Source organism: Typopeltis vanoorti, chromosome 3, assembly GCF_054136105.1.
Source record: "Typopeltis vanoorti isolate ZY-2024b chromosome 3, IOZ_Tvanoo_1.0, whole genome shotgun sequence".
Taxonomy (NCBI): Eukaryota; Metazoa; Arthropoda; class Arachnida; order Uropygi; family Thelyphonidae; genus Typopeltis; species Typopeltis vanoorti.
Genome location: NC_143551.1, coordinates 114,164,969 through 114,180,836, shown reverse-complemented (window position 1 = coordinate 114,180,836; position 15,868 = coordinate 114,164,969). Strand labels below are relative to the sequence as shown.

Sequence of the window (15,868 nt, the reverse complement as noted above, 5' to 3'; positions counted from 1 at the left end):
TCAAATAGGAGATATTTAGCTTAATTACTTATTCAAATGACATTTCAAGTTCTGCAATAATCTTGTGACCAAATGAAATATTTGCTGTGAAAAATTCAGAAATAGACAAGAAAATATTTTCTGCGACAAATATAAAAATAGGCAAGAAAATAGAATCAGCTGTATTCTTTGCATAAATAGCTAAAATGAATATGTAACCTGTTCTCCAGATTGAACATTTTAGCTATTCAGGCTTGTAATAAAGATGGCGAATTATATATAGATAACAAATTATCAAGGAATAGAAATTCAGTTAAAATAAATTTTACAGAACAAGAACAAATCATCTAAAAATCAGTAGTTCAAATCGTATTTAAATTTCTGAATCTGAATATTGGATTAGATATAAAAGAAGACAAAATATCATATATATGAGAATTTTCAGAAAAGTTAGAAATGAAATGACACCAGTGCTAGAAGAACGTTAAAAATAAGACATCAGGAAGAACTATTTAATGCTAATATTCAAGAATGCAGAGTGAATCTTAAATAGTATAATCACTTAAACAGAATGGGAGATGAAAGATAAGCAAAAATGGCAGGTAAAAAAATCCATTGGAAGGCCAGGAGTTTTTTTTTTATGTTGAGCCCATATATGAGAGATTGGTAGATCAATCTATATTACATTAGTACTGTGTATGAATTTACTTATTCACATTTGATTTGAATGAGTATATATTGTATTCCTTAGGGAACACAACAGGAGGAAGACTGTTCCATAGTACAGCAGTTGCAGGGAGAAGAAACTTGTTCTGTGGGTTTCAAGGTGCACTGTGTAGGAATGTTGAGCAGCAGCTGTACGTGTTCCAACAAGCTTAGTACTAAGTGGGGGAATTATTGATGCTATTTCAGATGAACATTTTTCATGGAAATATTTGTAGAAAACACATAGTGCAGAGACCGATCATCTGTGTGAAAGTGTGTGTGTGTGTGGGGGGGTGAGTTGGTAAGAGATGGGTCAATAAGTCTCTGATTGCTCTCTTCTGTATTGAGTTGAGCATAGCATTTTGAGGGAGTTTTTGGGGGTCCTACCTTCATATGTGAGAGCAATATTCAATGGTTGGGCAGATTTGTGATTTGTATAAAATTAACAGCTGTTCAGGGGTGAAATAACGTCTTGAGTGAAAGAGAAATCCTAGTTTTTTAGAAGCTGAGAATGCAATGGTTATATGTTTATGCCAGGAGGGGCTTGATGATGGTAATTCCAAGAAAAGACACACACACTGTGTGTCCAAACAGGAAGCTGGCAATTCAACTACAGAGGTCTTGAGATAGATCAAACGATGGCAGGTTGCTTAGTAAGCCCTTGTTCCAGACCCGGTCAACCACCTTGGAGATATCAGGTGCAACTGCTTGAGATTCACCAAACTTCTCCATGGCATTTGTCCAGAGATGGGTGACATATGTGAGCAGATCTCCTGTTGATCGGCAGCGACGGAATCCATACTGGCAGTCATTTATTAGATGGGTTGCTTCAAGGTGGTGTAGGAGTTGGGAATTGATGATTTTTTTCATTCCTTTGGACAGGACGGAGGTGAGCGAGATGGGGGTGATAACAAGATGGCAGTGACTTGTCACCCTTCTTGGGAATGGGTTGAATATAGGCCAATTTCCAGGCTGTGGAGATTGGAGTAGGACAGTATATATAGTGGAGTAGGACAGTATATATATAGGCGACATAGGACAGGAGTCAGTTCTGGTGCACAAACCTTCAAGACAATTGGAGGAATGCCATCAAGGCCAAGAGACTTTTTTGTGTCTAATTCGAACAGTATTTTACTGATCTCTTTCTGACAAAAGGATATTGTGAGCATTGTATGTTGGGCATCTGGAATGGTTGGGGGGGGGGGACATTTGTCATTGTTAATTATGCATGCATTGGAAGCAGAGTGTGAGGCTAGGAGATTGGCCTTTTCTGTAGGTGATGATGCAATGGAGCCATCTGGGTATGATAGAGGGGGGAGTAGTGTTGGGCAGAAGTTACGACTGATTGCTTTGGCGAAAGACCAAAAGGCTTTGCTGCCATTTGGACAGGCTGCTAATTTCCTGCTTTTTGCTCTTTCGGAGTCTGTTTTGGAAGTATTGATTGTTTTTTTGCATTTATTTCAGGTTGGGTATAAGCTCTAAAGGAGGATGGAGTTCTTGATTTGAGCCAGTAATGGTATGTTTGGTTTTTCAATTGTATAGCCTTGGTGCATCTTTTGGAAAATCAGGATTTAGTTTGGGAATGGCACGTCAGAGTACTGTGGAGAATGTGTTTTTCCATGCCAGTGAGGATTACTTTAGTTATGAGTTCGGTGCATGTTTTTGGGTTGGAAGCAATAGTCTAACTATGGAAATGAGGCATAGACTGTTGCATATTAGATGAATTGGAGTACTTAGGAATTCTTTGGATTGAAATACATGGTTTCTGATCATATCAAGTGTCAGACACATATAATAAATCAATTTTGAAGAAAGTTATTAATAGGAAACTAGTCATATACAAGTTGGTAATAGGAAACTGGTCTTATATGAATTGAATTATCATGATATGATAGTCCTGTCAAGGGATGTACAAAATATTATCTAGTTCATCAGAAAATGATTGTAGTGGTAGTGATGAAATATCACAATCACTTTCTTTTACAGTTAGGTGTTTCAGGCAATAAAGAAAGATCAGCTTTCATGGCTTTTATGCCATGAAACTGTGGGTTATTTTCATTCCATTCCACTCCACTCCTTTGGAAAGTGAGGTAGCAATAGCAAGTGTATTAGTACTTAATGCATCACTCACTTTGTTTTGCTTTCCCACTGTTTGTTTTCACCAGCTTTGGTGAAAACAAACAGTGGGAAAGCAAAAACAAACTCTAGACCTGGCAACCAAGAGAACAGGCAAGCAGGCTTTAGTGCAGTGGACCATATTCAGGTTGTACAACAGATTATTGTACATTGTAGAATACCAACTGCCATTATGTATTGCTTTATTGATTATGAGGAAGTCTTTGATTCAGTAAAAACTTTTTACTGAATCAATGGCCCATAGCTTTATGAAATGAGCAAGTAGAAGAGCCACATATGATGTATGGCTTCTCCACTTTCTGGTTTCTCACTTCTCCTCCTATGGGCCATCAAATCAGCATACACCAATACAACATCAATAGTTCATTTCAGTGGAAACATCTCACTGTGGAGATGTAGAGTGGCTTAAGACAAGGTGACATAATATCTCAAAACTATTCATAGCATGTCTAGAAGAAATATTCAAACATGGTGATTGGTAAGAAAAAGATTTGAAGATAAACTGAAGATATTTAAGGCGTAATACATTTAGTTTAATCCTTTATCCAAGTGTAAGCAAACAAAGTTTGCACCTTAAGTATCTTCAGGACTGAGGCAACTTGTGGTAAAGGTGGACCAAGTCACTAATTGTCTTAGTATCGCCCATAATGCAAAGCACATCTCCTTGCAGACATGTATAATGCTATGCATTAAGGGAAGGGCCACTACCCAGACTGGTTTCGACCTTTATTGAGGTCTCGTCAGTGGGAGCCAGACCCAGAGGTGGTGATACTAAGGTGGAAGTAATGGGAAAGTCATATTTACCTATAGGAGTTGCCAAAGGTGTCTTGTTATTAAATTACTCTGGATTACACTGATGAGACCTCAGTAAAGGTCGAAATCGGTCTGGGTAGTGGCCCTTCTCTTAATGCGTAGCATTATACATGTCCGCAGGGAGATGTGTTTTGCATTATTGGAGATATTAAGACAAGTAGTGATGAGAGCTTGGTCCACCTTTACCACAAGTTGCCTCAGTCTTGAAGATACTTTAGGTGCAAACTTTGTTTGCTTACACTTGGATAAAGGATTAAACTAAATTTATTATAGTCTAACTGAGTGGGAAAAAACTTCCAATATTTAAGGCATGATTGGGAAGAAAAAGGTTTGAAGATAAATTAAAGATATTTAAGGCATTTATGCTTTGCAGATGATATAGTTATCTTTATTTCAACTGCACATGAATTATAGATTAGAATCCATGAACTCCAAATTGCTAGCAAAACAGCTTGCCTAAAGATAAACCTAAAAAAGACCCAAGTTATGTTCAATAGCTATGTATCAGAAATAATAAAAAATCAGTAATTGTGAAATTGAACAAGTAGATTATGTATACTTAGGACAGTAGGTATCAGTGGATCAAAATATCATGGATGAAATTAAAAGATATACAATTCTTGGGTGAAAAGCATTTGGAAAATTATAGTTATTATTCAAAAGCCAGTTACCATTATGCCTGAAAAGGAAAATTTTTAACCAATGTATTCTTCCTATGTCGACATAAGGTGAAACATGGACACTAAATGCAAAGGAAATTCAAAAATTAAGAACAACACAATTTAGTATGGAAAAAAGTAATCATGGTATCATAAGACATCAATAAAGGAATATGTGGATAAGAAATCAAATCATAGTCTGCCATCATAGAAAGAGAGAACCATCTGAAGTGGCAATGGGCTAGGCATATTGCTTGAAGACAAGATCAATGATAGACAAAAGAAATGCTGGATTGGATTCTATGAGAGGAAAACTGACCATGATACCAACCAAAATCATGGTGGGTTGATGGTATCATGAGATTTATAGGAGTGGCATATGGGCAAAGGAAAAGCCATTGACAGTTTGGAGTAATCTTGAAAAGGCTTTCATCCATCAGTGGATCGACAATGGCTGATGATGATGATGAGCCCTAAACCAAGGCTTCTACCATGAGTGAAGTGATGAATATTTATTTTTCTGATATTAATTTTGTAATCCTTGAATAGTTGAGTATCTCTAGCTGGTTCACCAGATGAAATTTGATTACACTAAGTTACCATATTTAATTAAATAAAAGTACAAATAAGAATAATGACTCAAGACTTTTATTCAGTTGAAATATATACCAAAGTATGAAAGTAGATGCAAATTCTTAATAGTGAAAGTTTATAAACCATAATGATTCTCATAGGGAGCACCTATGATGGGATGCAATGTTTGAGATGACCATGTGAATGGTACATCTATATTAACTTTAATGCAGTATTTAAAATATATGATCATAAATAGTATAAAGTGGAAGCTGTTTTTGTCTTTACTTCATCTATTAGCTACCATTCCAAAGAGATCATGGAAGCATATCCTTAGAAATGTGCTGGTGATATATGAGAACATTTCTAGAACACAGTTCTAAACACCTAGAACAAAAATATTGTAGCAACTGATATAACCACAAGAAAGAACATATCTTAAAAATCTTTCCCCCCCCCCCCATGTTTCATTAAATTGTAATAATTTGTTTTTTATATTTTAGGATATATAAGAAGTAAAATTAATTTTTGTTCTAGGTGTTTATCAGAACTTCCTCCCTCCACCCATAGAACTTTTTTTTGTGAATGTCAGTTTATTTAATTTTACAAACTACTGAATGTGATCAAATAATAAATACAATAATAAATTTAGTTTAATCCTTTATCAAAGTGTAAGCAAACAAAGTTTGTACCTGAAGTATCTTCAGGACTGAGGCAACTCGTAGTAAAGGTGGACCAAGCTCTCATCACTCCTTGTCTCAGTATCTCCCAGAAGTAAATATGACCTCTCCATTGCTTCTGCCTTAGTATCACCACTTCTGGGTCTGGCTCCTACTGATGAGACCCCTCAATAAAGGTCGAAACCAGTCTGGGTAGTGGCCCTTCCCTTAATGCATAGCATTATACATGTCTGCAAGGAGATGTGCTTTGCATTATGGGGGATACTGAGACAAGGAGTGATGAGAGCTTGGTCCACCTTTACTACAAGTTGCCTCAGTCCTGAAGATATTTCAGGTGCAAACTTTGTTTGCTTACATGTGGATAAAGGATTAAACTAAATTTATTATAGTCTAATTAATTAGAAGAAACACACGTATAAACCACAGTGAAAATTATTTAATTGTAAATATTTCATCCTAAGTATCTTAGGCCATCATCAGTACAGTATTTAAACAAAAATTAGGAATAACATACAGTTAGGGCGCATGATTACGATAGAATCTCATGAAAACGTGTATAATGTGCTAAAGTAGTACAAAAAAAAAAAAAAAAAAAAGTTAATTATTTAACAGTTTTGTATGATAATTTCCCATACTTTAGGAATAGTAAGAAAAGAATAAAAAAAAAAAAAAATTATGATAGTCTAACCAAGTGGAAAATAAACTTTCAATAATAAATACAAATTTTGAAGATAAATTACAGAAAGATGTTTTAAATTTAAATGAAATAGCCAAAGATTATGGAATGATAATATCAACAGCAAAATCAAAAATGATGGCCTTTAAAGGACAAGATCCAATAAGAACTGAAATAGTAATAGATAACAAGATTTTAGAACAGGTGAATTCATTTAACTACCTAGGATGTATGATTACATATTAAAATGAAAAAGATACAAACCTAAAAATTACGAAATATTTAAAAATAACAGGTGTAATTAACTCTATATTTAAACCTAACCTAGTTAAAAAACAAACTAGACTAAATGTATACAATACATTATTCCTATTCTATGGAAGTGAAATCTGACTGACAATTAAACAAAAAGACACAAAGATTAATAACAGCTACAATGAAGTTTATGAGAAACTACAAAGTATACTTTATTTGATCACAAAAGAAATGAGAAAATTATGATAGAATTAAACCAGGAATCGGTAATAGAAAAAATTAAAAAGTATAAACATAAATGGATGGAACATGTTGAAAGAATGAAAACAGGAAGATTACCATTAGGAAAACAAAAACCAGAGTGTCCTCTAAAAAGATTCAAGGGATGCCTTCTAAGGCCAGAACAGTCACTCTGGGCCTAAATCTTTGAAAAGAATGATAATGATGACGATTGAAATGTTATATTTGTAAATAGTTTTTGCTTCATATTTTGGGAGGTCATTGAAATTTGCAATTGTTTAAAAATATTTACTTTCCCTAGAACCATCATCTCCAGCTCATCAGCCATCTTCTACTAGTAATCAACAGCCTGTTCACATTTCTGGACCAGGACTTGGAGTAAGACAAATTGCTCCTGTGGTTCCAAGTAGGCTCTCTCCTCAACAGTATAAACCTACTAATAGTTCACGAATTTCTGATAGGGAAGCTGCTCGTTTAGAAAAGTTTCGTGCTCATCTTAAAGGTCCTTGTACAGAACTTGGTAAGTTTCTCTTTATTTTAAGGTATGGTATTTATGGTATTTTGAATATATAAGCAGTTTTATGCTAGGGAAAAAGCTTTGAGATATTAATTTTTTAATTTCTTAAATTTCACAGAGGAATTAAGAGGATTAAGTTGGTCTGGTATTCCATCTGCTGTGAGGCCTGACACATGGAGGTTATTAGCAGTAAGTTAATCCCATTTTAACATGCTGGTAATAATATTCTGTATAAGTTGAAATTAAAGTAATTTCTGTTTTTTTTTTTTTTTTTTTTTTTTTTTTTTTCATGTATAGGAAGAATGAAATGGAGTCTTAATATTTGGAATACTGTTTAATAGCATTCTAATCTGATAAGAATGACTTTTTTTTTCCAGTTGTATTGATAATGTTGATGTACTGAAGGATTGCTGTCAGTACTAATCTAACTTACTGTATACTTAAAAGCAGATAACCAGGTTATCAGCATAGAATCTTATGCTGATAACCAGATGACCTTAAAACAGTTATGAATGAAGCAGCAAAAATTGATAACATCATGGACTGGCCTTTGAATGCACATATTTTTAAAATTTTGTGTGGAGAAGTGTGCAGTGAACACACAACTTTTATTTCGCACTTGTGGCTATCTCATGGAAAAGTTATCCATAAAGAAATTGGCTATTTCTTTGAATTGTGAGATGAGATCAAAATCTGTCCATGATTATGAAAGCAAAGTATTTTATCTAATTAAAATTATAATAACGGAATTAACTCACGTAAAATATTATTTATTAGTATAATTTTTGCCTGAGTATCACAGGCATCTTCAGCACGTGTATAAAGCTAATTAAACAATAACTGACAATTCCAAAAGGTGCCACCTAATTAGCTAATGTAAGATAACTAAAAAAGATCAATAAATTTCCTTACTTATTTGAAAAAGAAAAGAAAAGGGATTATATAAGGGAATATATATATATATATATATATATACACACAATTAAAGAAGGTTACGAAAGATTAGCTGATTTATAAAGTACTATCTTCCACAAAAGGGATAAACATAAGCCATCAGATCTGTTTAAGTTAGGAGAGTGAAGTAAAGTTTCACATGTTTCTTTATAAAGCCATTCCATGAGGAAACGACTTTTGTGAAGAACTCTTGTCTTGTTCCAATGAACTCTATATGTTTTATTTAATTTTACAAACCACTGAATGTGATCAATTAGGTGGTGCCTTTTGGAATTGTCAGTTATTGTTTAATTGGCTTTTTTAATTGGTTTAATTATACTTGTACTGAAGATGCCTGTGATACTCAGGTAAAAATTATACTGATAAATAATATTTTGCTTGAGTTAATTCCGTTATTATAATTTTAATTATGTCTACTCACGGTATTTCCTTATGAAACATATTTCGAGACTTTACGGAGAGTCTACTTTCAAACAATGTGCTAGATACAGTAAAGTATTGGTAAAGAAGGCTAAATGCATTAACAGAATAATATTCTTAAAGCATTGTAAGATGGCTCAGGTTATTCCTACCTGCTCTAAAATAAAAGAAGTTTAGGTCTCCAAAGAGCTCATCGGATCTATTTAAAGGCTAGTAGTTCACTTTTAAATTATCAGCTGCACGAAGCTAAAAAATCTCTCGCCCTCTTAAATAAAGAAATCGTTGATATCAAGATTGCTCTAGAATCTGTATTAGTGGCTGAAACTTTTAACACTATTTTGCGTATATCTTTGACTTCATACCTAAAGATTTTTAACGCTTCTCGTGATAAGTTAAAGCTTAAGTTTGAATCACTGGTGAGTCTCCCTAAATCCATTACTAATGTTAGTGATGCAGATAGATTAGTTATCAATGTTTCCGGCCATCCACTTAGACAGTGAATGTTTTGTTTTATCAAAAGGATATAATTTCACCGTTGCTCCGAATAAGGTACCCCTGATGGATTTTTTTTCACAACATAGAATTATTCGATCTTTATCCCAAAAAAAAACAGCCAACAGGACGCATTTTGAATGTGCAAAAATATTTTTTAATGCCAAGCCTCCTCGTCCCAGTATATCTTATTCTAATATATTCTACTATATTATTATGAATAATAATAATAATTTAATTATTACGAAAGCTGACAAAGGGAAGGCTGTAGTTATTCAAGATAGAAAAGAATATGAGAGAAAACGGTCTCTTTTACTCCACGACTATTCAACTTACAGGCTCCTCACATCAGATCCTACCTGGAGTCAATTGAAAAGACTTAATTCTCTTGTAGATAATGTATCTACACAGGATGAAGATCAAAAGAAAAAACTTAAAAGCTTCTTTGGTCGTCCACCTAGATTGTATGGTCTTCCAAAAGTTCATAAACCAGGCATTCCGTTGAGACCAGTTGTAGATTGTATAGGTTGTCCCACTTATAAAATCTCTAAATTTTTATCAAATTTACTCACTTCTTTAACTAGAAGAATTGATACTTATATAAAAAAATACTTTGGATTTAAAAAATAAAATTTCAGCTCTTCATTTGGACGCTTCAGATATTATGATTAGTTTAGATGTTGTTTCATTATTTACTAATGTTCCTTTATCTGAGAGCATTGAATTACTGCAACAAGAATTTCCTTCAGACATCGTAAAAATATTTGATTTTGTAATATATTCTGGTTATTTTTCCTTTAAAAACAAGTTATATCAACAAATCGATGGAACAGCAATGGGCAATCCTCTTTTTCCTGCTATTGCCAACTTCTTTATGGAGCACTTTGAACAACATATTTTTGACAACATTTCTCCTAGACCTACTCATTGGTTCAGATATGTAGGTGACATTTTTGCTATCTGGAATGGCTCTTCTGATGAACTACAGCAGCTTCTCTCGAAATTAAATGCACTTCATCCAAGGATCCAGTTTACCCTAGAAGTAGAATCAAATAAGTAGTTAGCCTTTTTAGATCTTTTAATTCTTCGCCAACCAGATGGTAACCTACTCAGTCTAAAGGAAGAAGACTCATACAGGCCATTATATTCATGCTGAATCTTATCACCATCCCAGTCAAAAGGCAGGAATTAGTAAAACACTGGTTCATCAGGCCCACTCCTTTTGTTCTTCAGACGATCTGAATGATAAATGCACGTAAACACAAAGATATTTAATTAACCAAATATTTCAGTCTGGAAATAGCAGACCATCTTCAGTGGTATTACAAGAACAGTTTTAAAAAATCCAAGCTAGAATACTAACAATAGATCGTTAAAAATAGAACACGGCACGTGATGTTATATCACTAAGTATTAACTATAAAACGGAACATTTTGAAGTAGACGATTGGTGTGGGGGGGAATTAATGAGTAATCTTGATTAGACTTTCCCAGATTTTTGATATAGATATACAGTCATTACGATTCAGGTTGGGACGATGGAGTAAGGCCTCCACGCTTTCCTTGAACAAATGTTCGAACCTATAACGGGATCTATGTAAGAGGTGAGTCCTGGACCAAAAGATGCTGTGGTCAGTTTCAATCCCGTGTTGAGTCAATCCAGACTTTTCAGGTTTGTTGTGAAGAATGGAGGATTGATGTTCTTGGATTCTTTTTTCAAGAGAACGTCCAGTCTGTCCAAAATAGGAAAGGTCACAGTTGCAAGGAATTTGATAAACTCCATGAAGAGATAAAGTTGAGCGTTTGTCTTTAGGAGAAGGAAAACGAGAAGACAATTTGTTGATAGGTGAATACTGTTAAATCATATTTCTTTAAAATTCTTGCGATAGGTTCTGAAATACCGGAGATATAAGGAATAGGCACTCGACATAGTGAAACTTTGTTGTTTTGTGGAGGATTATAAGAATTGAGAAGATGTTGAGTACTTTTTTTAGAAAAGCCCTTGAGTTTCATGTGTTGTTGGATAGTAGAAAGTTCTTTCTGTAGATAATCAAAAGTAGAACGATTAGTTTTGGCTCTTCTGATGAGGCATTTTATAATTCCTGTATTTTGACAAGGATGATGGGCTGATTCTTTAAGAATATAACGACCTGTGAATGTCGGTTTCCTGTATACTGTAGTTGTAAGAATATTTTAAGGTGACTGGATGAGGAGAACGTCTAAAAAAGATAACTGGTTGTTTTCTTCTATTTCCATAGTAAACTTTATATGATGATGCAAGGAATTAATACTGTTTAAAAAAGAAGATAAAGAGTTTTTGCTGTGAGGTCAAATAGTAAAGATGTCGTCTATATATCTTACCCAAAAGGATGGTTGAGGGAAAATAGATGAGAAGAGGACTTTTTCTAAATGTTCCAAATAAAAGTTGGCTAAAGCAGGAGAAAGAGGACTTCCCATGGGCGTTCCTTCTACTTGGCTGTAAAATTTATTTTGACATACGAAATATCCAGAATGTATTACGAAATCAAATAGTTTTATAATGTCTTGAGGAAAGATGTCAGCAAGTAATTTTAAAGTTTCCTTGAGAGGTACATTGGTATATAAAGATTCTATATCAAAGCTAACCATAAGATCTGTAGGTTGTAATGAGACATTTTTTAATTTTTCTAAGAAATCTGAAGAGTTTTTTAAAAAAGAATTAGAGTTGCCAATGCAAGATTTCAATAATTTAGCTAGATATTTGGCTATACGGTAAGTAGGAGAATCAATACTATCTACTATTGGACGAAGAGGATATTCAATCTTATGGATTTTTGGAAGGCCATAAAATCTAGGAGGTCTTGCAAAATGAGTTTTAAGTCTTTCAATCGTGTCTTTATCTGAACTGATGACTTCAGATGATCTATTACAGAAAGAATTGTAATACATTATTTCTTCCTTTTTATCTAATGAATATAAGAATTCTTTCATCAAAAGAGCTTTGAGTAGTTTGATATGTCTTCCTCTTCAAATACAGAAGAAATAATGCATATTCCTATCCGTTATGTGCAAGGCATTAGTGAACGCATAGCAAAAGTTTTAAAACCACTAAATATTTTTGTTGCCTTTTGACCAGTCAGAAAAATCTCCACCTTTCTCACTTCTCCAAAGGACAAGCTTCCACAACTCAGTTATCCAGATGTCTACCAGATTCCTTTTTCTTGTGGATTATCTTATTTCGAACAAACAGGAAGATCTGCCTTTATTCGGCTAGAAGAACACCAGTCTTATATTCAACACCTTGAACCTGAACAGTCTGGACTTGCAGAACATGCCATCAACACTAGACATAGAGTTCATTGGAACAAGACAAAAGTCCTTCACAAAAGTTGTTTCCTCATGGAATGGCTTTATAAAGAAACATGTGAAACTTTACTTCACTCTCCTAACTTAAACAGATCCGATGGTTTATGTCTATCCCCTTTGTGGGAGATAGTACTTTATAAATCAGCTAATCTTTCCTAACCTTTTTTAATTGTGTATATATATATATATTTCCTTTTTCTTTCTTTTTTTTCTTTTTTTTTTTAATAAGTTAGGAAATTTATTGATCTTTTTTAGTTATCTTACATTAGCTACTTAGGTAGCGCCTTTCGGAATTGTCAGTTATCGTTTAATTAGCTTTATACACGTACTGAAGAAGCCTGTGATACTCAGGCAAAAACTATACTAATAAATAATATTTTACATGAGTTAATTCCATTATTATAATTTTTAATTATTATGTCTACTCATGGTATTTCCTTACTGAAACAAGTATTTTATCTCTGTGATTGCATACATGATTTCTCCTTGCTTTCCCAACTGCCATATCTAGCTGTCAGCATCTTGAATGTGGTTTGAACCTTTCTTTGCAAGGAAAAGATGTCACTGTTTTGATAAAGTTGGATTAATTTGCATGAAAATGGAACAATGGCAGAAATGCTTCAGTAATCAAGATTTTGAGAATTTCACACTTGTGAATAATTTCGTGATTACAGATTTGGAGATAAATTTTCTAACCTGATTATCAAAGACTTTAAACAGCATCTACAAGGTCTGTGCAATCAATTTTAAAAATATTTCTTAGAACAAGACAGGATTTGATGGATCAGGAATCCTTTTATAAAGATGTAGTATATAGAAAACATTAAGGATAAGATTTTATCAAAAGAGATAGACAACCTTATGGGTTGCCTATAATGCACAGTGCTGTACATTATAGGCAATACTTATACGGCTTACACATGTAGACTTTTTCATTTCATCCAGTGTAACATGGACATCATCAGGATGAAAAACCAGTAACTATATTCAAAACATGAATCATGAGTAATGAAGCATTTCCTTACTAATTAGCATCTTGATAACAGCTGAGTTGATAGGATTACACTATTAGAGTTCAAAGGAAGAATGTAAAATTGTAGATTAAAATAAATAAATAAATAATTATGAACAATTAATAGTAATCACTTCACAAAACTTAAAGATTGGCATACAGTCAGAATGGTTAAGGTTTGGATAATTTAATAGCTCTTCACATATTTTAAGGAAAAGATTAAGAGATTTGAACCTGCTGGAATGAAGAATCTTTATCTGGTCCAAAGAACTCTGCCTAGTGTCAATGCAGACTATTTTACATGGCAGAAAAAGTTGTTCAAACAAGTTGAAGGAACAGCAATGGGAAGTTTTGTCTCACCAACTTTAGCTGATTATTTTATGGACAACTAGAAAATCAACCTCATATGGTTGCACAAAGATATCAACCTCATATGGCTGCATTTTGTTGAAATCTTTGTGGTTTGATTCCACTTGGAGTTGGAATTACTGCAGTTCCTGGAAAAAATAAACTTTGTGCTCCCATATTAAGTTCATTAATGGAACATGAATCTAGCAATTGTCTACCCTTTTTGGATACTTTAATAATTAAAAATCCTACAGGTCATGTTCAATTTTCTGTTTATTGAAAACCAACATTTACTGGCAGATACATTCACTTGTCTTCACACTATCATTCATCATGGAAGATAGATATTACCAAGAGTCTTGTACATATGAGTTCTATATTCAAGATGATAATGTGATCTGCTCTTCTTATTCCCTTTTGTTAGATGAATAAAATTAAAAGCAATCTGATATCTAATGGATACAACAAAACTACCATTCAAAAAATTATTGATAATTATAGTCTACTGACTAGACTACAATCTGATATGAAAAGAATTTCAGTACTCTACCTTAAAGAAACCACTGAACAAATAGCACAAATTCTTTGTAGATTCAATTTATGTACTTCCTTCATACCAGCTCAGAAACTATCTTTCTTACCATCTACAAAGGATATATTGCCACTTCTCTCCTTATCAGGTGTTTATCAAGTACCAGGCTCATGTCTTCTTTACCATTTTGGACAGACTGGCCACTCTGTTTTGATTAGAATCCGAGAACATCAAGATAATTTTGGAACATGACAAATCTAGCTTTGCTTCTTATGATATTAATACCAGTCACAGAGTTCTTTGGAACAAGGCAGATTCTTCATTCCAGCAGGTTCAAATTTGATTGCCTTTTCCTTGAAACATGAAATGCTATGAAATCATCCAAACCTTAACCATTCTGACTGTATGCCAGTCACCAAGTTTAAGTGATTACTATTAATTGTTCATAATTTTTTATTCATCTATTTATTTATTTGAATCTATGTAACTTTTACAATTTTTTCTTGGACCTTTATAACGTAATCCAGTCAACTTGGCTATGACCAAGACATCAGTTAGTAAACACATGCTTCATGATTCATGTTTCGAATGTAGTTAAGTCTTTCTCCTCATGATGTCTATGTTTCAGTGGATAAAATATATCTGAGTTTTTGAATAAAATTCTGTATTTTTCTTCACGAGGCAGCCACATAAATACCTATAAATATGGAATTGCTGACTATTTATGGCTGTTTCATTCTCCTAGTCAATATTTCTGATGTTACCCATTATTAATTTTTTGTGTTTACTGTGTAGTAACTAGTGAAGTGCAGTAAGTCACTTTCTGGTGTTTATTTCATGGTCTCATGTATATCAAACTGTAAATGGCTTTAATGAGCCATCAGATCTCTATAAGCAATAATTTTTTTTTTCCTAAGTTGGTCCCTTGATAACTTTATAATTCTCTTTTGAATTTTTCTTCATTAAGTATCTCACCATTAAGTGAAGTTTTGAAAATTCATGCATGATTAAAATGATGCTTCATTCAAACTGTGTTTATTAGTGTAGTTGTTTAATTTAGTATTTGCATAAAGCATTTATCATAAAAAAAACTTGATTATTTTGTAGGATTACCTTCCAGCAAATGTGGAAAGGCGACCATCCACACTAGAAAGGAAAAGAGAAGAATATTTTAATTATGTTCGACAGTACTATGATACAAGGCATGAAGAGATGTATCATGTATATCAAGAAACGTATCGTCAGGTCAGTAGTCAGCGATTGCATTTCTCATCAGTAGAATTTTATAATATAAAGGTAATTTTTCATCTGTATGATAAAGTTTATCTAAAGTGACTAAAGTTTGAGAATCAGAATAGCTACTTTGAAATGAGCAGGGAGTAGGTTTATTCACCATATATATATATATATATATATATATATATATATAAGCTATTTATTCTCTGTTATTCTGATAAAGGGGGGGAAAAACTAAATCAGTCTTCTCTGATTTATTTTTACATTTTAAATTGAAACTATCACATGAAATAAAA

General features: G+C 33.3%; 1 protein-coding gene across 1 annotated transcript in view; it reads left to right on the top strand.

Annotated features, from left to right (window-relative positions):
• Tbc1d22 (TBC1 domain family member 22) overlaps positions 1 to 15,868 on the top strand; it is a 239,663-nt gene that overhangs the window by 115,905 nt on the left and 107,890 nt on the right. The window contains exons 5-7 of the mRNA XM_090415889.1: positions 7,018 to 7,236; positions 7,352 to 7,422; positions 15,444 to 15,581. Of these exons, the coding sequence (XP_090272015.1) occupies positions 7,018 to 7,236; positions 7,352 to 7,422; positions 15,444 to 15,581 (428 nt within the window). The remainder of the gene's footprint in view (positions 1 to 7,017; positions 7,237 to 7,351; positions 7,423 to 15,443; positions 15,582 to 15,868) is intronic.